Source organism: Siphateles boraxobius, unplaced genomic scaffold (genome assembly GCF_051911475.1).
Source record: "Siphateles boraxobius isolate OS27281-9 unplaced genomic scaffold, OSU_SipBor_1 18, whole genome shotgun sequence".
In the NCBI taxonomy this organism is placed as follows: Eukaryota; Metazoa; Chordata; class Actinopteri; order Cypriniformes; family Leuciscidae; genus Siphateles; species Siphateles boraxobius.
In genome coordinates this window covers 13,102,327-13,127,742 of record NW_027508788.1, presented here as the reverse complement: position 1 = coordinate 13,127,742, position 25,416 = coordinate 13,102,327, and the positions used below count along the sequence as shown (strand labels likewise).

Here is a 25,416-nt window from a genome sequence, read left to right as displayed (position 1 = left end):
AATGCAACCAATAAGTTATACAGTAAGTCACAGACAGATACCTGTAGCAGTTCATCCAAAAATGAAAATTCTGTCAGTAATTACTCTTCCTCATGTTGTTCAACCCCATAAGACCTTCGTTCATCTTCGGAACACGAATTAAGATATTTTTGATGAAATCTGAGAGCTGGATCACTCCTCCATAGGCTTCTAAGGGATTGAAACTTGTTCCCCGCAAAGTTATTAAAGACATCGTTAAAATAGTCCAAGTGACTACAGTGGCTCAATCTTAAGTTTATCAAGCGACGAGAATACTTTCTGTGTGCAAAAACAAACAAAAATAACGACTTTATTTCAACTATTCATTTCCTTCTCTGTGGGCCTCGAGTCAATTAACGTAGTGTAATAGCGTAGAGCTACGTCACACGTAGGCTCACTATTGGCCGACGCTGGTCATGTGTGTGATGCGTGTGACGTACAACAACAGAAGCTTACACTGTTACACTAGTGAACTGACTCGAGGCCCACAGAGAAGGAAATGAATAGTTGAAATAAAGTCGTTATTTTGGGGGGTTTTTTTGCACAAAAAGTATTCTCGTCGTTTGATAAACTTAAGATTGAGCCACTGTAGTCACTTGGACTATTTTAACGATGTCTTTAATAACTTTTTGGGGAACAAGTTTCAATCCCTTAAGAAGCCTATGGAGGAGTGATCCAGCTCTCAGATTTAATCAAAAATATCTTAATTCGTGTTCCGAATTTGAACGAAGGTCTTATGGGGTTGAACAACATGAGGGAGAGTAAATACTGACATAAATTTCATTTTTGGGTGAACTATCCCTTTAAGGAATTTTAATATCAATCTGCTGTGGGCATTATTTTCACCCAAAAACATTTCAAGCAGGAACTATCAGGGAGACACATTCTGGTAAGGACAGACAATACCACAATGGTATTTTTAATCAATCACCAAGGGGGCACCAAATCCCTATCCTGTCTCCTGTTGACGAACGCTCCTGTTGTGCGCAAACAAGCACTTTCTTTCAGTCAGAGCAACTCACCTCCCCGGTCGCTGCAACGTTGTGGCGGACGTACTTTCCTGTTCGGAGCCGAGACCAGGGGAATGATGTCTGCACAAGGAAGTTGTTCAGTCAATTTGAAGGAGCTACGGATTAGCGGGGGGCTGTGGAATCCCTTTCCGGACAGATTGAAGCTGTGCATCTGGCCCCTGGGGTTGAGAGGGTGCTCTCTCAAGCCTTGTTTATACTCGACGCGTCCGCACGAGCTCGAAGGTGCGCGCGGCAAAAAGGACGTCATTGCGGTGTGGGCGGTCATGCACGTTGGGTGCTCAAGACCCTATTTCGCCTGGCGGTGTGCACGGCACTTTTTGTAACATCACGCGCGGCGCCGCAGCCGAAGATGAACGACTTCGAGGCGACTTTGTCCGAGCTGGTACGTCTGTACAAGCATGTTTATGATCCTTCGATGCGGGACCATAGAGACAGTCAGATGGCACAGAATTCCTGGAGAGAAATTGCGAAGACGTTGGGGACGGAAGATGTATTTTGTCGTAAAGTATGGAAAAACCTTAGAGACAGGTTTAAATCTTAGAGACATCGTTAAAATAGTCCAAGTGACTACAGTGGCTCAATCTTAAGTTTATCAAGAGACGAGAATACTTTTTGTGCGCAAAAACAAACAAAAATAACGACTTTATTTCAACTATTGATTTCCTTCTCTGTGGGCCTCGAGTCAGTTAAGGTAGTGTGATTGCGTAGAGCTACGTCACACGTAGGCTCACTATTGGCCGACGCTGGTCATGTGTGTGATGCGTGTGACGTACAACAACAGAAGCGCTGCGCTGTTACACTAGTGAACTGACTCGAGGCCCACAGAGAAGGAAATGAATAGTTGAAATAAAGTCATTATTTTTGTTTGTTTTTGCGCAGAAAAGTATTCTCGTCGTTTGATAAACTTAAGATTGAGCCACTGTAGTCACTTGGACTATTTTAACGATGTCTTTAATAACTTTTTGGGGAACAAGTTTCAATCCCTTAAGAAGCCTATGGAGGAGTGATCCAGCTCTCAGATTTAATCAAAAATATCTTAATTTGTGTTCCGAAGATGAACGAAGGTCTTATGGGGTTGAACAACATGAGGGAGAGTAAATACTGACATAAATTTCATTTTTGGGTGAACTATCCCTTTAAGGAATTTTAATATCAATCTGCTGTGGGCATTATTTTCACCCAAAAACATTTCAAGCAGGAACTATCAGGGAGACACATTCTGGTAAGGACAGACAATACCACAATGGTATTTTTAATCAATCACCAAGGGGGCACCAAATCCCTATCCTGTCTCCTGTTGACGAACGCTCCTGTTGTGCGTAAACAAGCACTTTCTTTCAGTCAGAGCAACTCACATCCCCGGTCGCTGCAACGTTGTGGCGGACGTACTTTCCTGTTCGGAGCCGAGACCAGGGGAATGATGTCTGCACAAGGAAGCTTCGGATTAGCGGGGGGCTGTGGAATCCCTTTCCGGACAGATTGAACCTGTGCATCTGGCCCCTGGGGTTGAGAGGGTGCTCTCTCAAGCCTTGTTTATACTCGACGCGTCCGCACGAGCGCGAAGGTGCGCGCGGCAAAAATGACGTCATTGCGGTGTGGGCGGTCATGCACGTTGGGTGCTCAAGACCCCATTTCGCCTGGCGGTGTGCACGGCACTTTTTGTAACATCACGAGTCAGTTAAGGTAGTGTGATTGCGTAGTGCTACGTCACACGTAGGCTCACTATTGGCCGACGCTGGTCATGTGTGTGATGCGTGTGACGTACAACAACAGAAGCGCTGCACTGTTACACTAGTGAACTGACTCGAGGCCCACAGAGAAGGAAATGAATAGTTGAAATAAAGTCATTATTTTTGTTTGTTTTTGCGCACAAAAAGTATTCTCGTCGCTTGATAAACTTAAGATTGAGCCACTGTAGTCACTTGGACTATTTTAACGATGTCTTTAATAACTTTCCGGGGCTGGCAAGTTTCAATCCCTTAGAAGAAGCCAATGGAGGAGTGATCCAGCTCTCAGATTTCATCAAAAATATCTTAATTTGTGTTCCGAAGATGAACGAAGGTCTTACGGGGTTGAACAACATGAGGGAGAGTAAATACTGACAGAATTTACATTTTTGGGTGAACTTTCCCTTTAACCTCCTTTCTGAAACAGGCCCCTGACAGATTCCGTAACATGGCCAGGCAGACAACAAATTCGAAAAAATAGAGATAGTATGCAAGCAATATATTTACTAGTCAAACAGCATGACGGCCAGAGCACATCGGTCGAGCACCGCTCCTCTTCCTTTAGCTCACGCCCGCTGGACCAATATTGATCCTCGTCTGGCCTTTTAATTTGTCAATCTCCCTTTTTCTTTTTTTAGTCTCCTCTGACAAAACCTTTGCCTTCTTCCTTTTAGTTGTTGCTTCGGCCATGACAACAACATACAGACGGCTATCAAACGCTAGTTGGGCTCTCACGTCAGAATTTGTGCTTTTGGCGTCATTTGTGCGCAAAAACCGTGCCAAAAGTGTAAGCGCGGAAAAATGAAAGTCTGAAGAATACAGATTCTATTTATTTTGTGTTAGCATGAAGCTGCAGCTTCGAAATACATGAATTACACTTACGGATAACAGTTAAATGATGCAAATATTTTTTTCTTACACTTGAAGGGCAATTTACACCTTTACAAATCTTCTCTTGCGCATGCAAATTTATTTTACGCTTGCAATCTTATGTACTCTTTCACAAATCTTACCTTGCACATGCGATTCTTTATGTCATCATTTTACCTGCATAGTCCAGGGGCCAGTTGCATTAACATAGCCATTACGTTAAGAGTGTCTTAAGTCACTAGCAGTTAGTCAGGTGCAGTCAGTATTACTTTTCGGTATTAAATTAGGCCAATCTACGTTTTTATGTAACTGATTTAAAAAAGCTATGAACAGTTTAAAAGAAACAAATTTGATGTCAAACTTGTAAGACTAGTCTTAGAGGTTTATGCAACTGGCCCCAGGACAGGTTTGAAACCCCACAACTTATAGTGTTACACACCTCTCGGGGTTCGTCAGTAGGTGTTCTTTTAGTAAGTCAGAATTGTAAAATGTAATTCCCCCTTTAGTCAATAATTGTATCCCTTAAAACTCATCTTTGATCACCAAAATTACATAGTTAAACGTTTTTTCCTTTGAAAAAATTTCTTCCAGTCTTAAAATATCTTGAATCTATAACGGTTGTCACGGATCTATGAATATGCAAATGAGCCCCGCCTCCACTCACTCGCTCAGCTCAGAGATCCACTCGTTGACGATCACACGTTGATCTGATTGGTTACAAGGTAGTTTGTGACGTCAGAAACACCAGCGATTTCAAACCGTGTTTTTGAGACTGTCTTTGGTTCACTGCAGTTTTAAGGAGAAAATACTCAGCAATGCTGTCAACTTATGAATTTACACATGGTTCTTCTTAAAGCTTATTAAAAACACTTCATAGACATATAAACAACATTAAAAGCTTGATTTTCACCACAGGGGGACTTTAATTTACCACTTACCTTTTTTTTTTATTCTGTGGCGGAAACAAGCTTCCATAATAATTTGAATTTACAATAGATTATATGATTAATAACATCCTCAAAAAAAGCATTACAATAGCTGTTGCATATTAACGTGCATTACAACTTCAATAGTATCATCTATATTATTAAAAGTTGTGGAAGGTCAAATATTGAATTGATTTAAATTTATTGGCCAAGTATGCAAAAAATGCAAGGAATCTGTTGGTATGAGGCATCATACATACTGTATATATGCAATATATTGTAATTTATAAAAATGAATCTTCAAATCATGGCTGTTTTTAAAGATGGATTTTTATTCATGGTTGCAAAATAAACAGTACCATGAAAAAAAAAAGTATTGTGGTTTTAAAATTGTATTACATACAATTGCTTTTGAAAAAAAAAAGAGAACAGCATTTAAAGATTCAAGAGAAACTGGAAATGAAGAGTTCAAATAAAACCATCTAACTTAGTAATGTTATCAATAGAACGGCTGAGAAGAACATCAACAGAAAAGGTCAAAGGACAAACAACACAAGCTAAAGCCCATAATGCCATGCGGTACTTCAGCAACTCTTGTGTTGTGGCTGTTAGTCAGAAGATACTCAGACTTTAGTGTGTAAAACAAACTGCACTGCTTCTTTACATCGGTCCCGAATCCAGATCTGTACAAGCCCAAACGCTATTCTGCACCATCAAAATTAAACATTGTTAGTATTTCACTCCTTTCTGCCTTTTTATTATACATTTTAATTTGTTATAGAGAATTGTTCATACTGCACAGGTTATTCATTCAACAGATGAATCTCAGGAAAACTGCAAAGAAACGTACAAGTCATAATTCAACTCAAAACCAACAGAACGAATGTGAAATTGCCTACTTTTAAACAAAACACTTTTTTTTTTGCAATTTTTTTTTTCAAAATGGCATTACTGGAATACAAATATACTATATTTTTTCCTGTAAGTATACATAATGTAAGTATATTTTGCACTACTACCAATAATGTTTGTATAACAGTGATGAGGATATTTTTTGCATTATAGTCATGATTTCAGAACAAATCTTAAGGGTCCTAAAAATAGATAATTTTCTATACGCAAAATAATGCTTTTCTTTTTTTAAAATTTGGGTTAAAATATGAATCAGACGTTTCTTTGTGAGATTCAGTATTTAGACGTCCATCTCGAAGCGTGTTTCTTTACCAGTGGTTATTCAGGATGGTTGAGTGAAAACTTTCACAGTGTTACTAAAGACACGCACCGCAGGAGTGTGTGTGTGTGTGTGTGTGAAAACACAACACGCATCTGTAAACCAATTCAGAACATGCACATATCATCATCATCATCAGTGGCTGTTTGAAACTTTAATAATTAATAATAATTTTACACAGGACAAGTGATAGTGTCAAAGTTACAACAGTATCAAGTTACTTGACGTGTTTTGAATGAAACTTATGGAGCCTCGAACATGACATGCGGACAAATAAATTATATATATATATATATATCGTGGAACCAATTAAGATTTTTATTATTATATAAGATTATAAATTATTATATTTTGAGCATGATTTACTTAAATGAGTGGATGTATTAGTATGTCATGTGAATTAATTGCTAATTCTTGGCCACGATATACATATTTTTGTCCCCACGTCATGTGCGGCTTCATAGAAACTAAATAAACTACAGCTAAAAATAACTACAAAATATATATATATATATATAAAAGCAAAAGCAAACATGTGTCATTCATATTACTGCAGGATGAAAGTCACAGCTAGTTTTAAAACAAACCTTCACATGAGGACGAAAGGTATTTTGTGTTTAGTTACAAACGCAGACATGTAAAGCCACAGAAACCACTGATCTATATAATGTCATTATACAGATCAGTGACAGAAACGCATATTTGTAGGGCGAATCTCACAAAACATTTACATTACATCCAAATATTACAAAAAATTATAATTTTCATAGCAATTACACACGTTTTGACTCCAATTCTCCTTGATCTCAGGCCAAAATTAGTTTTTTCCCGCTGTCAATTTTGAATTAAATGATGATTAGGGGGAATTTGATAGTTTTTTATGAAAATGTCACAATCCTTCAAAAAAAATTTTTTTGGTTTATTTTATTTTGGGGAGAAATGTGTGACATAAACATGTTCGCACTGGTTTTGTGAGATTCGCTGTACGCTTCGCACTGCATGTCCATTACAAAAATTCATTCAACGAGTCGATTTCCATCCAAAAACAAATTTAAGCGGATCAGAATATTATCATAAGCATGTTTTACACTCTTGTAAACCTGGTCAGGTGAAATTGCTGGATTAAATGAGGCATTTTCACTCCAGGCCATTCGGTTTTTTTAGACGTTTATAGACATGATTTGAAAAACTATAAACATGCAGCGGAGTAAAGATCTTAATTTAACACCAGGAGGAACTTCAACTTGAATTCATTTTTTTCGTTTGATAATTCGTTGAATTTTCATTCATTTGATACATTCCTATACATTATATAGTGGTTATTCATATTAATTTTTTTCTATATAAAAACAGATGACTGATGATCATGCTTAACAAGCCGCACTTTGCCGTAAAGTGCACTTCAGCGCTCAGCCAGAACTGCTAAAAGAATAAAAATGTAATAAAAAGATCGACGCACTAAATGTGGACAGACACAGTACAAAAACAAATCGATTTAAAAGAAAGGTATTGCCAAGCTTCCTCACTGGGTTTCAGACTTCTTTTTGTTTTTCTTCAGGAAAGACGGGGTGCGAAACTTTTTCTTCTTCTTTGAAGGGGATTTGTTTGGTGATTCATCGCTGCCATGGTCACCAGCCGCATCATCGCCTGCGACAGGCTCCTCCCCCTCCTGTTGAGGGGCGGGGTCAGTCAGTTCAGGGGCGGGGTCTTCTGCGGGGAGGGCGGCGGCTTCGAAGGGTTCATCGGGGGTCAGATCGGGGAGGGTCTGTCTTAAAGTGGCGGCGTCACTATCGTCTTTAAACGTCTGTTCCTGATGTGCCTCTGTGGAGGACGAGGAGAAAAGATCACAGTGAGTTTGTCGATCAGCTCACGGCATGGAAACCGTCCAGGGGGAAATTCAGCCCTCAACTCTCTGGCTCTTCATTTATTAAGCGTGAAAAAAGCATTTCTGAGAAACTGAGCATAAAACTTTAATCCCTGCAAAACCACACTGATCTCCAGACACACACTAATCTTTAGCTTTAATCAGCAAACTGCTACATCATGATCACTTCCCGATGCAATTAACCAACAAAAACTAGATGTACTAGGCAAACAGAACAACCAATTTCAGAGTGAACCCTGAAAAACTGTGTCTAGTTTGCAAAATAGGGACCTCAGTTTATAGTAAAATAGTAAAAGCAATAGTAAAAATGTATGCCTATATATACACATATATATATAAAAGTGCTGTCAAATCGACAAATCACGATTAATCGGATCTAATGTATGCATGCATACATTTGTGTTTATATATATATATATATATATGTGTATGTATGTATGTGTATGTATATATATATATATACATACACACACACACATATTATATAAACAAACTTCTTACATGAGATTAATTGATTTTACAGCACTTATATATATTCTCAAAAAATGAGAGTATTAAAAATAATAATTTTCAATATATTTATACATTATGCATTCAATAATTTCTGTTTCATGCACCATTACAATATTAGTTTTTTATATAATATAATAAATATTTTATATATTATATAATACATATATATATATAATATTGATTTCTGTTTTGTTTTGATTCACTACTTTGATTTACATTTACAACTGTTTTAATTAAATTGTTAAATCAAATAATTTTTCGAATTATTTTTTATCGATTAAGCATTAACATCCCTATCTGCAAACTATTAAAGAACATTAAAAGCAGATTTATTCTCTTAATACAGTAAAACTGGCATATCTCGTCCTATAATTAGCATATCTGTCACTCAATAAATCCTAATATATTTTATTCAGTAATTTTAGTCTCCATCAGAAACATCAGACTGAAAATACAGACCGGCAGCGATCCAGTTCAAACAGTGAAACAGACTCAGTCTGAGATCCTCAAATGCACTAACATAACATACATTTATAAATGCGACATTCATATTTCCAGAGACATATCAGCTCTCAAACAAACACCAGCAATAAAGACGCATATATATATGTAACACTCACTACTGTCTGATATCTATAACCTTCTGCACGCTTTAAAACCACACAGCAGCGTTTCACTGACAGTCATAAACAGAGAAACAGTAGAGATATTTAAAACATTATTCACACCAGAAGCGTAATATTCATACATTACCTGTGCAGCTAAAGCAATACTGGATTGGCATACTAAAGAACTTTGCTATTGTTATAAAGGTTAAAAGAGGAAAGTTTGTAGGAAAGGAATGTAGAAGTTTCTAGGAGAAGATTTGTTGCTATAGCATGATCTCACCGCACTCCAGACATTCAAACATTTCCTGAAATAACTACATCATCAGGTGTTTTTACCTTTAAAATCACATCTACAATAATAATAATAATATAAAGGAAAAGTATAATTAATCAATTTAAAGTGCCCCTATTATGCTTTTTCGAATATTGTGTAATAAAGCGCTTTGTGAGTGTAAATAGTTTGCTATATTAAAACTAGTGGTGGGCCGTTATCGGAGTTAACGTGAGACTCTTATCGGGCGATTAAAAAAATATCAAGTTAATCTATTCTCAAATTTGGGTTGGGATCATAAAATAGCTTTTTCGAATGCGCAATTCCATGTGTAGCCTAGTATATTTGACATAATTGACGCCGCGCCTACTGTCACAGATCGCGCAGCAGGGTATTTTTCTGTCAGGGACACTAGGTGTATAGTACTTTTACGTTACGTTGGGCGACGTTCCTCTCGTTACTTTATTTTAATGCAATTACATGTTGTTAAATGAGTTTATTCCAAGCGCGCTGTATCTTTGTATGGGCATGACCGATGCTCAATTTACAAATGAATCACTCTTTTAAATCGATTCTGTTCAAAGACTTCATCAAACAAGTTGTCAGATCTGTTTAAATCGGTTCGCGAATCAGTCTGAATGATCTGTTCAGTTCCTCACACACTGAATCGTCTGAAGCGCGTTCAATCACACTCGACACGGAGTCGTAACAGGAAGATTTAAGAACATCAAGAGCGGTGGATGAAGTGGGCTTGGATCTACAGTTTAGTCTAGTGAAAGCAAATCTGCAAATGCATCATATTTTTGCCAGCGATGAAGATCTTTATTAGTTGAACATCTTCGTAAACTGTCTGTGAATGAATGATTCCACAGGACGATACATTCGATTTCATTTCATTCAGGTAATACATTATACAACCAAACAGATTATTACGCCACGATAGCACTACTAAAAAAGTATGACATTATCCGTTATTTGGACATATACATTAATTTATAGGCTACAGAAAAACGCTTCAGAGCGTCGGCGCACTGGCAAAGGTTAACAGGTTAAATAAGTTAACGTTACCATTGCGTACAGTTTCTGAAGTGAACACCCGCCAGCCTGCGGTAATGTGTGTGTATTGCGCAGGGGCATATAGTCACACGAATAGTTTACATTGATTGAAAACTAATTTGTTTAAAAAGGAGGAGGCTATTGCCAGTAAAGGCAGGTTCACATAAAATCATTATGACATTATTTTTTTTATCTAACGAGCATCTGGTTTGGAGACGCAAAAACGGACTGTAGCTACGTCGTGCTTATTGTTTTTTTCTTCTTCTAATTAGCCTACTATGTAAAAAAAAAAAAAAAAAAACGACGAAAACATGTTACTTGTTCAATTAATAAACAGTTTGTTTGATGACAAATCGCTAAAGATGAAATTGGCCTCCCTTTCTGTCATTGTGAGTGTGCGTTTTTGTTTTGTTTTCTAACGATATTCGACTTTTGCTCCTCTATTGTCGAATGGCATTTTTGGCAGAAATTCACATCCCAACGCGAGGCGAACTATTCTCAAAGACTTACTTTTAGTCATTATTTGGGTAGCACACATATTCTGAAAGCCTTCGGCAGAATTCAAATGAGCCATTTTAATCTAGATTAATTCCAAGATTACAGTGAGATTAATCTAGATTAAAAAAATTTATCCTATGCCCACATCTAATAAAAACTTTAAAAAAGTTTTTAAAGATCAAGTGCAGATACAGTTATTGTCTCCTAAAAGAACAAACTGATTCTGAACTGTTGAAATGAGTCGTCAATAATTTCGATGGGCACTTCCTGTAACAAATTTGCAAAATGCCAGTCTGTGGTTTTCATTGGCTGAACAGCGTCTCTTAGCTCCGCCCTCAAACTCTAGTTTATCTGAGACTGGAAGAGTTTGGTTCGTGTTGTTCGTGTCGAGAAGACGCTGTTTTCTGCTGACAAAGCAAATCCACTTTGATGAGATTGATACGGTAAAACCCACAACATCGTTACTGTTCGTGTATCAAGTGCTGAATTTCAGATATGCGAATGAGCGTTGGGTTTCTGATCAATCAGAGGAGAGCAGCTCTCAGAAAGGCGGGGTTTAGAGAGACTGAATCTACGGAAAACGCTCTTTGCGAAATGAGGTGATGTGTAATATATATAATGAGAAAACTATTATTCATTTTGTTTTACCTTGGATGCATGTATAGTAGGGGACCTTTAAAACAAAATTAGGAATAGCATAGGGGCACTTTCAAATCTTTCATTAAAATCAATGAATGAAACAAGTTTGTCAGCAAGGAAATGTATAATATGTCATAGTTTTCAATAGTATCAACAGTTTTCAATCCACTCAAATCATGATGGATAAAATCGGTCACATTATAGAAGATAAATGCGTTACAAATGCAGTTTCACTTTATTTCAAATGCCATTTGCATCCCATTTGACTTCCGTAATCTGGCGTACGACTGACTGGAGCTGAGCGGCGTAAATCATCCCTCACAACAAACGAGAGCCAGAGGACAGGGAGATGAGTTAGACAGCGGAGGAGTGAGATCCAGTGAAGCCGTGCAGCAAACTCAAGCGGGGGGAGGTGAGGTACTTACTATGGTAACAGGTACTCTTTTGCATTTCCATCTCCTGATTGTGACGCAGCCACGAAGAAGAAAAAGCACAAGTAGAGAGAGAATGTCTATGCAGATCAAATCACAGCCACCGGGTTAAATTAAAAAGAAATTAACAGACACCGTAAAGAAACACACAGGCCACCAGAAGTAAAGAATGGTTGCTGGGCCATTCTTAAAGATCCCGGAGAAATGAGCATGAAGGGTGAGAACATTTAAGACGGGTGATTTACAAGACATTTCTCATGTGGGATTACACCTGACTTTAAAGAGACGGTGATCTGAGTTAATATATCAGCGGGACGTTCTGCTACATTACAGCTCGTGACTGTGAGATTATAAGAATCTGATGTTTATTTTGACATCCAGGCCCTAAAATACTATCAATTTACTAGAACTATATCATAAGAAAAACGAGTGCAATTCAGGGTTGTAATCGTTAACTATTTAAAACATTTCTGTTAATAGAAATAAAGCTGAAATAAAATATAAATTACAGTTAAAAAATTTGAAATTAAACTGAAATACGTTTAAGTTGAAGACCTAAATTATTAACACTAAAACTAACTATAACTGAAACTAAAATAAAACTAAGTTAAACCTAGATAGCAATATTTAAAAAAAGAATATAAATTATTTTTAAAAATACTAATAGTAAAAAAATAACATAATAAAAAGAAAATAACAAAATGACAAAAAAAATGACCTAAAGCCAATTCAAAATATTAATTACTCTGGTGCGATTCATCAGTAAAACATGCTTGTGTAAAATGTGAAAAGTTATTTTAATGTTCATTTAAACCGTTTTTATTTTACTTTTGGTTCTATTCGTTTTTAAATAGGGCATACAGATTTATAATATTGGCCTATTGTTCATAAATTGTCGACTATTGGTGTCAATGTCAAAAAGGTGAACATTTGGTGCATCCTATAAATAAACACTATAAAGCATGTTTATGATGTAATCTCAATATAAGAGCTCCTACTGTGTTTTGAGAAGATGTAATCCATAGTAATAAAGACCATGAGGGTAAAATAAATGTATTTATGTTAATAAGATTAAAAAAATGCTTTGCTACCTGAAAAGTCCAAGAGTGTAAAATAAAATAATTGGATTTAAAATAAAGATTTTGTCATTAATCCTCTATTTAAATAGATTTTTTTTTAAGTTGTGGGGGGTAAATGAACCAAACATCAATGATGCCCTTTGGTCTGTTATTACAAACAGCAATAAATGCCTAAAAATGTTAATTAACAAACACACACACAGACATTAGCCAGCTGGCACGGCTCATGCTCAGAGAGAGCCTGTGTGAGCGCATAGACGTACCTTCCTCCACACGCACAGGTGAGCTCGGGGGGGTGCAGGTGCTGCTGGGAACATGACCATCTTCAACCTCTGCTGTCTGACCTACAAACAGCACACGCAATATTACAGTCCAGGCTTCATCAGGGAGACAAAACCACAGATCTGACATCAAAACACTGCAAAAATATCAAGAAAAGTAAGGGACATGCTACAAAAAGCATATCAAATCCAAAATAGAATTTGTGCATTTTTACACATTGATTTATGGATAATATACATGTAAATATGTTAAAACGCACACTTTTGGTAGCCAAAAGATTATAAAAACTGCCGAAATATTTCAGCAGAAGATTACATGAAAGTCTGACTCAATCATCGTTAACTAAAACCATAAGAAATGATTTTCATTGCTTGAAATAAAATGAAATATATATATATAAAAAAACGAATTTTATTTTAGTTAGTGTTTTCATCTCATTGTTTAGTTTAAGCTGATATACTAAAATAACTCAAACTAAAATAAAAATAATGATGAATAAAACCTATAGAGATTAAAAAACCTAATAAAAATGACAAACACAACAAAAGTACTAAATCTTAAGAAATGACAATGGATAATATAAAACAATTCAAAATATGATTAAAAGCTAAAACAGTACACTAAAAAAGTAATACAAAAAAGTACTAAAACCTTAATTAAAATTAAAATGGATGATAAAAAACCCTGAATTTAAAATGACATTGGATAATATATATAAAAAAACACTAATTCAAAATATGAATAAACTGTATATTAATGATGCACAGTAAACTATTTAGTATGTGATTCTTAACAGTGATTATAACAGTAAAATCCATCTGCATTATAAAGTAAAAAGTAAAACCACTGAAAAAATGCTGAAGAACCAAGAAACGGGATATAAGGAGGATTTTCACCATCAGCACATCCACATTTAGTCAAATCTCAGTTCAGATTCAGAGACGCCACAGCCAGGTTTATTAGTACAAGAAAATCCAAATAAACCCCGACAACCAGAGGAGCGAATCCCACTGCGAGGACAGCGAGTAGCCCGCGGATGATTTTCAGTCCAGGACTAAGAGTGGAAGAGCTGACGAGGGTCTTTATTCACAGATCCAGAGCAGGGTGTTTATGGGATGCAGGCTGGGGCGAGAACAAAGCATGTTGGATCACCAAAGTTTGAAACCAGGGGACAGCAAGAGACAGAAAGAAAGAGCCCAGCAAAGTCAGAATACACCCCAGAAAGAGAGGCCCTCCTCAGGCAGATGCTGGGGTACCTGCAGGCGTCCCGTCTTGCTCCGGGTCACAGCCCAGAGCCTTCAGAACCGCAGAGTGAAACTCCTTATGAGGGGGTCCTGGAGGATCCCCCGGGGTGTCGTGACCCGACGGGCCCCCAGATCCAGTGCCGCGGCTGGGGATTATGGAGGGTGGCGGGGCCGCGGTGGCCCTGGGATCCTCCTGCGGAACGTCTGAGCTCGACTCTTCCACCTGTGCTAAATGCAATACAACAGTTTCTCTCCTGACCTGCGGTGGCGCTGTTGGGCTGCAGGATTCATGTGCAGGGTAAAATGCGATTGCAATAATCTAAATTCATAAACTTTGCACTCCTGAGTTGGTCAACAGAAGAGGTAGATGGTTTGTTCAGACAACATTACTTTGTTTTAGACAAATGTATGAGCACATCAATTCATGCTTTCAATTTATTTCACACTGGACCACATATATACATATATACATATATATATATATATATATATATATGGTCCAGTGTGAAATAAATTGAAAGCATGTATGTATATATATATATACACTAGTTCAAGGGCAGTAAGATTTGTATCTTTGTAAGAAACTGATAGTTCTATTCAGCAAGGATACATGAAGTTGATCAAAAGTGACAGTTTATAATGTTACAAAAGATTCTATTTCAAATAAATGCTGCTCTTTTGAACTTTCTATTCATCAAAGAATCCTGAAAAATAGAATGCAGTTTCCACAAAAATATGAAGCACCAGCTGTTCTCAACAATACATGTTTCCTGAGCATCAAATCATCATATTAGAATGATTTCTGAAGGATCATGTGACACTGAAGACTGGCGTCACATGATCAGCTTCACTATACTGGTGTCACAATTCAGCTTTACTATACACTTTACTATATATTCACATATTTTAAATGGCACAAATACTTCACAATATTAGTTTTTTACAGCATTTTTCATCAAATAATGTAGCATCGGTGGGCAGAAGAGACTAAATCTTAGAAGGGAGGGAGGGGGGGGGGGTGTCCTCAAACGTTACATAAAATTAACTCATTTTGTGCTAGTGTAAAAGCTAGTGTAAAACATCTAAATAACTAAAATGATTCTTAAATGACACTTGCAGCAGCATCACAGGACGTTCTTGGCATCCGTATCAGTTCCTGCGAGGAGAAATGTGTGTTGACCTGCGATTTCTAGTGTTCTTACCTTCTGGGACTTTCTGCTTGAACTCCACTTCCTTGCGATACTCCTCCAGATCCTGGTCTGTGAACTTGTTGAAGGGGTTTGGTCCAGTTTTATTGATGATAACCCGCGGTTGGTACTCCTTCTCAATGATGGCTTTAGATGCGGTCACTAGCTCCCCCTGCGGGCCAAAACAACACCACCGTTTAAGCACTCCTATCTTTCTAAAAAAAAAAAAAAAAAAAAACATTTAGGTCAACCAAATTTAGTTTCTTATAAATGATATTTAATAGAGTGAATACTAGTGGGACACTCAACATCCAAATGGCTTTATAAATGTCTCCAATTAGAGTTTAAGATTAACTAGATGCTGTTTTTTGTTATGAAAAGGTATAAATAAGGATAGGAGATAAAGCTCAAGTATCCCAAATAAATTGGTATTCACCTTTTATTATAAAAGTCTTGTCATTCAGTCGTATTATTGTTGAAACTCAAATCCCAGTTAAGACGTTAATCAAAGGATGCAACATATTTATTGCAACACAAACAAAAACCAGGCTGTGAGGGATAAAAGTACACATCTGTTTCTCCTGCAGCCAGTACAACATTTAAACAAATATCAAGTGGACCACAATAACTACATGGGAAAACATTAAACATATAGACTAAACAAATGGGAAAATGTGACCTGAAGGTAAACATATTGGATGTACTTTTGGATCCTCAATGCCTTGTTTGTGTCAAATTAATCTGCCATAATTAGTATTAATACACATCTGACATTGGTTTTGAATTCATCAGGGCAGACTCGAAAGGCCCTGAATGTAACTGTCTTTATCCTCAATGTAAAGCGAGAGAGTATTGAAACTGTGTGTGGTTTGATGTTATGAAACATTACAGTATTATCGCAGGATGTACCTTTCGAATAGACCTAGAAGGACTAAAGCTTTCTGAAGTGTCAATGCCATCAATAGAGTCCGTACAGTCAGAGAGTGGAGCGTCCTGAAACAGTAGAGCTGGTGAGCAGTGCACAAGCCCAGTACAAATACTGACCACACACACACACACACACACACACACACACTAATGAGGCAAGCCAGAAGTAATAAATACAAGCAGAAGACCACACATTCTTGTACATCTATTTTTGTGTGGACATTCACTGACACAATGCAATCTCTAGCTCACACACACGCACACGCTCAAGCACACACACACACGCGCTCAAGTAGGGCTGCACAATGTATTGTTTTAGCATTGATATCGCGATGTGTGCATCCCCGATAGTCACATTGCATGATGTGCGATGTAATATAAGGTTTGAACTTCGTTGTTGATCAATGATCCGTACAGGCCAGCTGCTCCCCGGTCCATAACGCTTGTGGTTCGCGGATTAATTGCAAAGTTTAGCCATCATAGAGAAACAGTTTATCATTTTCATGTTTTATTAAGTCCTGTCAGTTTAAACATCAAGTGCAAAAAGACTGAACTTTTGTGTGCGCACGCAGACAGCACGTGAAGTTCGTGAACACCTGATCCCTTCCCTTTGTTTATCTATTTGTGCTTGAACGGAAATGTGCATGGAAATTTAAGTCAAAATGCCCGTCTCTACGAGTTTCCTCGTAAACGCAGTCGGCTAGGAGTTGTAAACAGAGAAAGAACACGTATGCATGGTATTGGACACGTGCATTTGTCTTAAAGTGACAGCAGCCCAATATAACCGCAACTGTTTGTGTCACCAAAGTTAATCAAACAACAAAAAATAAACACTTTTGTAGCTTTAACAAAGATAAACTGCATAGCCTTAACTGTATGAATTAAATGATTCATATAATTAATAGTGTTATTGTACATTTGATAATTCGATGTCTGTACCTGAATAGTTAATTTCCCTAAAAACAAAAGCACTGCTTCTTTCATCTGTCTTTGTTCTATTGTATTTATCTATGCTTGTAATTTGTTTATTATTAATTACACACACGCTCAAGCACACACACGCACACTCAAGAACACACGCACGCTCGAGCACGCACACACACACACACGTACTAGACATGCAGAAAGCATTTCCTAAAGAAGCGTATGGGCAGGCTGGAGCGAGACGTGATTTCATGGCTCAGAGTCATGCACTGCAACACCAGTAACCAAACATATGTGTGCTAGTCAAACCACACACAGATTCATACTGCTGCGACTGGTGACCATGTGACTGGTCAGGAGAAATAAATACAAATATATAAATGTACAATATATGCGTTCAGCAGAAACCATATTCAAAGGCCTGAAGATTTCTGGTTTGGAATAGTGTTGCTGCACTCGAGGGGTTTAGATGAATGATCTGATGGTTAGTGGCAAAAACACACTTCTGCATCTGAAATTTCTCTTTTAAAGTGTTTAGGGTATTAAAAAAATGACTATAGAGCTCATCCGGAGGTTTATGGAAGTAAAAATGAAACCTCCATATGTATAAACATAAATATTCAAGATTTCAGATCTAACATGAACCCTGATGTTATTAAGCAATGGTTTGTGCTTCCGTTAAAACAGTGAGTGGAAGTCAGATATGAATTATAATAGTTTACTTATGTATCGTTAGTTAATATGGGATGTTAGAGCATATCAGCATGTCAGACAGTGGTGTTTTTGATCATTAAATGCATTAAAAGAAGACTTTTTAAAAATTACTATTTTTAAATGGTTTCAAAAAAAGAAGAAACAAAAGAAAAAGGATTTACCAATAAATTAATTTAATTATCTTGTAGTAAAATAAAAGATGGTAAAATTATTATTAATAAAAAAAAGAATAATAAAAAATAGTATAGCATACAGACCGGACTAATAAATGAACTGGTCTAGATTAGCAGCTCAGCATGGCAAACGTCATGTGAGACGTGCAGAATTATTACAACAGTATCATCCTGTAGAGTTTCTATTACAGTGAATGAACCAAACAAAATGAAAGAAAAAGGGCAAACATGGCACTGCAAACCAATCAAACCAAAAGAAAATGGACACAGCTCTGGCTTGCTGGTCATGTGGTTTACTTACGTGCCATATAGATACTCTCTGGGGTCAAAAGACACAATTAAACGGTTACACACACGGAAATAACGTTGGGAACAGAACATGTTGGATCCAATGGGAAGAACAGGAGTGTGCAGGTGTGCGAGAGACTCACCTGGACGAACGAACGGTCCACCATGGAGCCTGTGAGCACCTGCGACTGAGGACCTGCCGTCTTTTTGTCCTGCAGATTCTGGTCACGGATCTGCCGAAAGAAAAGTCACGGTTAACACCAAAATCACCATAAAAGATCGTCACACGACTAGGGTTGGGTATCCTTTGAATTTTAACGATTCAGGTTCCCATTTCAAGTCTGCTTATCGATTCCAATAAAAAAGAAAAAAAAAGAAAAAAAAACTTAGATATCATCCACATTTAGTCTTATTGCAAAACATTTCATTGTAGTTGAATATCATGACCAAAAATCAACAGGCTAAAGAACACTAATATATTTTTCAAGCATTATTAAAGACAAGTAAACACTAAAGAAGAACAAATCAAAATTAGCAATCACAACATAGATACAACTGAACAAATATACGATTAATATAAAGTATTTTAAGATTTCAGGTACAGAAACTGTAATCAAATGTAAAATAACACTGCACTTTATAAAACTTTGTCTTGTGTTGTTTGATTAGTGTTATTATAGAGACGGCAGCAGGAGTATTAGGCTGCTGTCACTTTAAGAGTTGCCCAATTAAGTTACACATGCCTGCACAGAAAACAGCGCGAGAGTCGTCTCACGCTTGAATTGTTTAAAGTCATATTTGAAATACAAAGGAAACAATAAGAGGAATCGAAATTTTAATTTTGTATCCGATTCCAGAATTGGAAGTGACGTTAGAATTGATTTTCGATTCCCAACCCTACACAGGACATTTACAAGAGCTAGAAGTTTTTGCTTCCTCCTCACTGAAATGTCTTAAATCTACATGGAAAAAAGGTTCAGACCTTGTTGCGCATCTCTTGGACCTCTTTGGGGTTGGTGTTCATCGGGACAAACTGATTGGCCACAGGACCCTGTCTGAGACTGTCCTCCTTAGTCCACTGAAATCATCAAAGCACAGCCATTCAAATAAACGGCAACGAAAACTTACCCATATTAAATATATTTAAAAAAAAAGTTTAATTCATGCCTCTCAAACAATACGAAATAAACGAAGCAGATCTGAAACATTATTGGTCAAATTATAATTGTCCACTAAGCAACGAACCAATGATGATGTACAGTTTGCTTTGGGAAAACTTGGAACTCTGGTCATCACAAGAATTCTAAATTCTAAAAATCCCAAATTCCTCTAATCCTCTGCACACAAAGCAATTAATGAGTAAGAATTAACTTTTCAAATGATATCAATTTAACATAATATTATACCACTTGGAATCTGCATTTGTTGACAATCACCACAATAAATATGATTCTAAATCAATACGTATAAACTTAAATTTGACATCCGTGGCGGGGCAGCCGTGGCCCTCATCATCATTGATACTGCCGTTGGGAGTATAGTAAGGACAGAAAATGCTAAAAAGAAAGAAAAGAGCACACACACACAAAGAGAAAAACAGAAGATTCAAGAGGATGATGGACCACGAGGGAGGCAGGAGTGAGGTGGGGTGAGGACGCAGAAGCTGGTGTGTGTTTAGCAGTGGACAGCCAGAAAATCCCTTCAGATACTGGAACTCCACACAGTCACAGGCAGCCACACACACACGCAGCCACACACACACGCAGCCACACACACACGCAGTAACACGCAGCCACACACACACGCAGCCACACACACACGCTGTCACACACACACGCAGTCACACACACACACGCAGCCACACACACACAGGCAGCCACACACGCACGCAGTCACACACGCACGCAGTCACACACGCACGCAGTCACACACGCACGCAGCCACACACGCACGCAGTCACACACGCACGCAGTCACACACGCACGCAGTCACACACGCACGCAGTCACACACACACACACACGCGCACACACACGCGCACACAGACACGCGCACACAGACACACACGCACACACACACACACACAGACACACACGCACGCAGTCACACACGCACGCAGTCACACACGCACGCAGTCACACACGCACGCAGCCACACACGCACGCAGCCACACACGCACGCAGCCACACACGCACGCAGCCACACACGCACGCAGTCACACACGCACGCAGTCACACACGCACGCAGTCACACACGCACGCAGTCACACACGCACGCAGTCACACACGCACGCAGTCACACACGCACGCAGCCACACACGCACGCAGCCACACACGCACGCAGCCACACACGCACGCAGCCACACACGCACGCAGTCACACACGCACGCAGTCACACACGCACGCAGTCACACACGCACGCAGTAACGCACGCAGTCACGCACGCACACACACACGCACACACACGCGCACACAGACACGCGCACGCACACACACACGCAGACACGCACACGCAGACACGCACACGCAGACACACACACACACGCAGACACACACACACGCAGACACACACACACGCAGACACACACACGTAGACACTCACACACAGACACACACGCAGACGCAGACACGCACACACGCAGACACGCACACGCAGACACGCAGCCACACACACACAGGCAGCCACACACGCACGCAGTCACACACGCACGCAGTCACACACGCACGCAGTCACACACGCACGCAGCCACACACGCACGCAGCCACACACGCACGCAGCCACACACGCACGCAGCCACACACGCACGCAGTCACACACGCACGCAGTCACACACGCACGCAGTCACACACGCACGCAGTCACACACGCACGCAGTCACACACGCACGCAGTCACACACGCACGCAGCCACACACGCACGCAGCCACACACGCACGCAGCCACACACGCACGCAGCCACACACGCACGCAGTCACACACGCACGCAGTCACACACGCACGCAGTCACACACGCACGCAGTAACGCACGCAGTCACGCACGCACACACACACGCACACACACGCGCACACAGACACGCGCACGCACACACACACGCACACACACACGCAGACACGCACACGCAGACACGCACACGCAGACACACACACACACGCAGACACACACACACGCAGACACACACACACGCAGACACACACACGTAGACACTCACACACAGACACACACGCAGACGCAGACACGCACACACGCAGACACGCACACGCAGACACGCACACACAGACACACACACACGCGCGCAGACACGCACACACACACTGTGAGGAAGGACAGAATTACGCCCAACTTTCTTAAAACGTACAAGATGAACATCAGTTTATGAAGTTTCAGAGGTTTACTCCAAAAGCTCTGATACATGGATTCAAATAAAGATGAAGAGCGAGTACTAAATATTTCTGTAGCAAAGATAGTTAGCCTTTGGCCTGCGGTAAGAATAGCATGAGTAGCCAATGAGTTACTTGCTTTTACCAAAATGAAATAAAGTCATGAGGAAGGGTTTCCGTATGGGCGCTGGAGAAAACGGGGCACATGGGATGAACACGTAAACATGAAATACTCACTGATCACGTTTAGAGCCCCACAACACAACACGCTCTCCCCCAACTAGAGACAATCGTTCGGAGAGTTAACAACCACTCATGAACCAATGATTTATCCTTTCTTTTTTTGGATGATTTTGAAATTTGAAAAGTTAAAATACACTCATGCGCAGGAAGAGTTCAGGAAAAGGTTAATCCAATTCAGAAAGAAAAAAAGGAAACTCATAAAAATAGAAAAGAGGAATTAAAAAGCCAACACAAATGTTTTAAAGCGGTTTAAGGAAAAACATGGAGTCATCAAACAGCAAGCCACAACTCCAGAATTATAAGCAGCCGAGCTTTTTCTCCCACAGAATGTGCGGCAAAACCTGCTTTTTCTCCGATATTCCTTGATTGCCTTCAAAATTATTATTTTCTTGGAAGCATTTTCATTTGCAGTCTAGGTGAAACTCAAAAAAACTAAAAAAACTCATATTTCACCCAAACACTAAAAGATTTGTTAGTAATTTAAAGCTATGCCAGATAAAAGCATGGCAAAAGTAGCAAAAATATGAAAAGTATTTTTTTTTATATAGAAATTATCTTAAATTAAACAAAAGAATCTACATCTGGCCTAACATTAAAATATTTTTATATCAGTAAACCAATTTTTTTAAAAGGTATAACAAAGATAATATCTTTCTTCAAAGAGAACATATTAATGGCAATTAAGCACACATTAGTAGTCCGCAAAAATGCAACTACACAGGGCTTATTTGTCATTAAAATAATGGAAAATTTGAAAAATTAATGCATCTTAATGGTCCTAAAAAAAGGTATTTTGTCTATGCAAAGTAGAATTTCATATTTTGTTATATTATTTTTAGATGAAATATGAAATTTTTTTGTGAGATTCATCCATCCGTTCACTCCAAAGCTTTCCAATGCGACAGGCTTTTATCTAAAGAGCATTCATAAATGATCATACTGTAAATCTACTGGGCTCCAGTATTTGCTGCCTTCATCACTGCATCTAAGTGCACAGAACATTATCCACACAAATGGCTCTCTTCAAGGCTTTCTGCGATAGTTACTTAGTTTGCTCTGAGGAAACTCAGAGTTCATGTGGAGTAACGGCTCCATTAAAACACAAACGATACAAGGTGCGAAATAAAGCAATAAATGAAACAAACAACAACAGAAACAGGAGGAAAACCCAGGCAGCAGTAAGGATTAGCCACACCCACTTTGCGCACATGCCACACCCTCCTGGTCCCCCAGGAGAAGATCCACAATGCATCTGATCAATCATGCAACACAGCATGCACTGAGCAGCCGGAGAGAACCCTGACACCCCTTCGACCAATCGTGAGAGAGGGGAGGAGCCTGACACTGTGATTGACGTACAGACTTGCTTAGAGAGAAATCAGAGGAAGCAAGATCTAGAACAGATGGTTAAGATTAATAGGTTGGTTAATAAGTTAAAGAAATGCAATCTGGACCAAGTGATCAAACCCAGTGAGAATCTTAAGACAAGAACTACAAGCAAAAAATAAATAAATAAAACTCTCATAAATTGAGATTTTGGCCTATTTAGCTTTCCATAAAGTGTTGTTTCAAACTAGTGGAAAGAAAAGATCCTAAAAGTGTTTATTTTATTGTACTTCTCTAATTGCATCTTTAGATTTCAATTACATTGCATATCATTACAGGCTGCAAGTCAATTACTATCTGAATTCTGAAGGTTTTTACACTGGGCTTTGTTAATATATAATTTGGTGCAAATAATTTTTTCTTGCTGTTGACAGTATTCTCTGATTTATGGAGTGATAAAAAGAGAAAATGTAAAACTTTGACTTTAAAACGTCAATGAAACAAGAATTTTCCAAGGCTTTATCCAATGTTCAGATTTCTATTCTAGAAATGTATGCAAATTAGCGCATATTTAATCAGATTATGCTTCATTTGCATATGTTAAACATTAAAAAACTTGTAACAGATTTTTTTTCCACAATGGATAATAGATATGATAGGGTCTGTTACGATAATGTTTTTTCCCTATTCACCTGTAGTGCCTTGCCTTAAGTAGTCAGCCGAGAGAAAAAAAAAGCTGTATATCTACAGGAAGAAACAAGTCTAAAGGAAAATTTTCTTTGGTTGTCAAACATTTTAATCGAAAGAAAAAGGCATACACACCCCAAAACCACTTGGGTATGATTAAGGGGGTGTTTTTTGCCCTGGTGTCGGGGTGCTAACCAGCCGCCCTCTCTAGCTCTGTAGCAGTACGTTTCTAAACTATGAACAATAAGGTTGGCACAGACCAAGCAGTTGGTAATACAGCTTGGCACGCAGACACCGGACGAGAGAGACTGCAGCAAGGGTTTCACGTGATCGTGTGTTATGTTCGTCCACACCTTAGTCTTCGCCTTGGGGCTACCGCTGCCGTCCTGGCCTTCCTCTGCAGACTCGTCGGGCCGCGCGGCGGCTAGCCAACGAGTCTTGTCCCGCTGCTGCCGCTGAAAGCTGTGCTTTAATGGGGAGCGCGCACCCGAGTCACTGTCCTCTGCGTATGAGTAGCCTGTGGCTGAAGCGGGAATCTCAACGTCACTGTACTTTTTAGCTTTATCACGCAGTGCCGGGCAACGGTACGGATAACCGGTCCTGTAGCCCTGTGGATGGGGAGCGAGAGAGAGAGAGAGAGAGAGAGAGAGAGATATAGAGAGAGATAGAGGTAGAGAGAGAGATAGAGATAGAGAGAGAGAGAAAAAGAAAGAGAAAAAGAGAGAAGAATGATATATTCCACAGTAGTCAACATTACAAGGTATTGTTCAAAATTCATGTATAACTCTGATCCACCTCAGTTGCATTTAGCAGATTAGAGTCGGCCGATAATATAGTAAAAGTCCCCCTGCGGTGAAAATCAAGTTTTTAATGTTGTTTATGTGTCTATGTGGTGTTTTTAATATGCTTTAAGACAAACCATGTGTAAATTCATAATTCGACAGCATTGCTGAGTATTTTGTCCTTAAAACTGCAGTGAACCAAAGACAGTCTCAAAAACACGGTTTGAAATCGCTGGTGTTTCGGACGATACACAAACTACCTTGTAACCAATCAGATCAACGTGTGATCGTCAACGAGTGGATCTCTGAGCTGAGTGTGTGATTAGAGGCGGGGCTCATTTGCATATTCATAGAACCGCACATGCACTAAATGAGGGAAGTGGAGTTACATTTAAGATATTTTAAGGCATGAATAAATCTTTTACAAGGAAAAAAACATTTAAATATGTAATTTTGGTGATTAAAAATTAGTTTTAAGGGA

General features: G+C 38.9%; 1 protein-coding gene across 5 annotated transcripts in view; it reads right to left on the bottom strand.

Annotated features, from left to right (window-relative positions):
- Nucleotides 1-5,718: 5,718 nt before the first annotated feature.
- The window catches only part of add1 (adducin 1 (alpha)), a 40,913-nt gene continuing 21,215 nt past the window's right edge, over nt 5,719-25,416 (bottom strand). The window contains exons 10-18 of one of the 5 annotated variants that reach the window (XM_077233559.1): nt 24,507-24,761; nt 19,505-19,600; nt 18,666-18,755; nt 18,536-18,553; nt 16,406-16,489; nt 15,512-15,668; nt 14,322-14,537; nt 13,047-13,127; nt 7,057-7,624 (exon numbers count right to left, since the gene is read on the bottom strand). In XM_077233559.1, the coding sequence (XP_077089674.1) occupies nt 7,326-7,624; nt 13,047-13,127; nt 14,322-14,537; nt 15,512-15,668; nt 16,406-16,489; nt 18,536-18,553; nt 18,666-18,755; nt 19,505-19,600; nt 24,507-24,761 (1,296 nt within the window). In that variant the 3' untranslated portion in view covers nt 7,057-7,325. Of the gene's footprint in view, nt 7,625-11,698; nt 11,733-13,046; nt 13,128-14,321; nt 14,538-15,511; nt 15,669-16,405; nt 16,490-18,535; nt 18,554-18,665; nt 18,756-19,504; nt 19,601-24,506; nt 24,762-25,416 lie in introns of all 5 variants that reach the window. The other 4 variants (XM_077233557.1, XM_077233555.1, XM_077233558.1 and 1 more) reach the window with 4 other exon arrangements.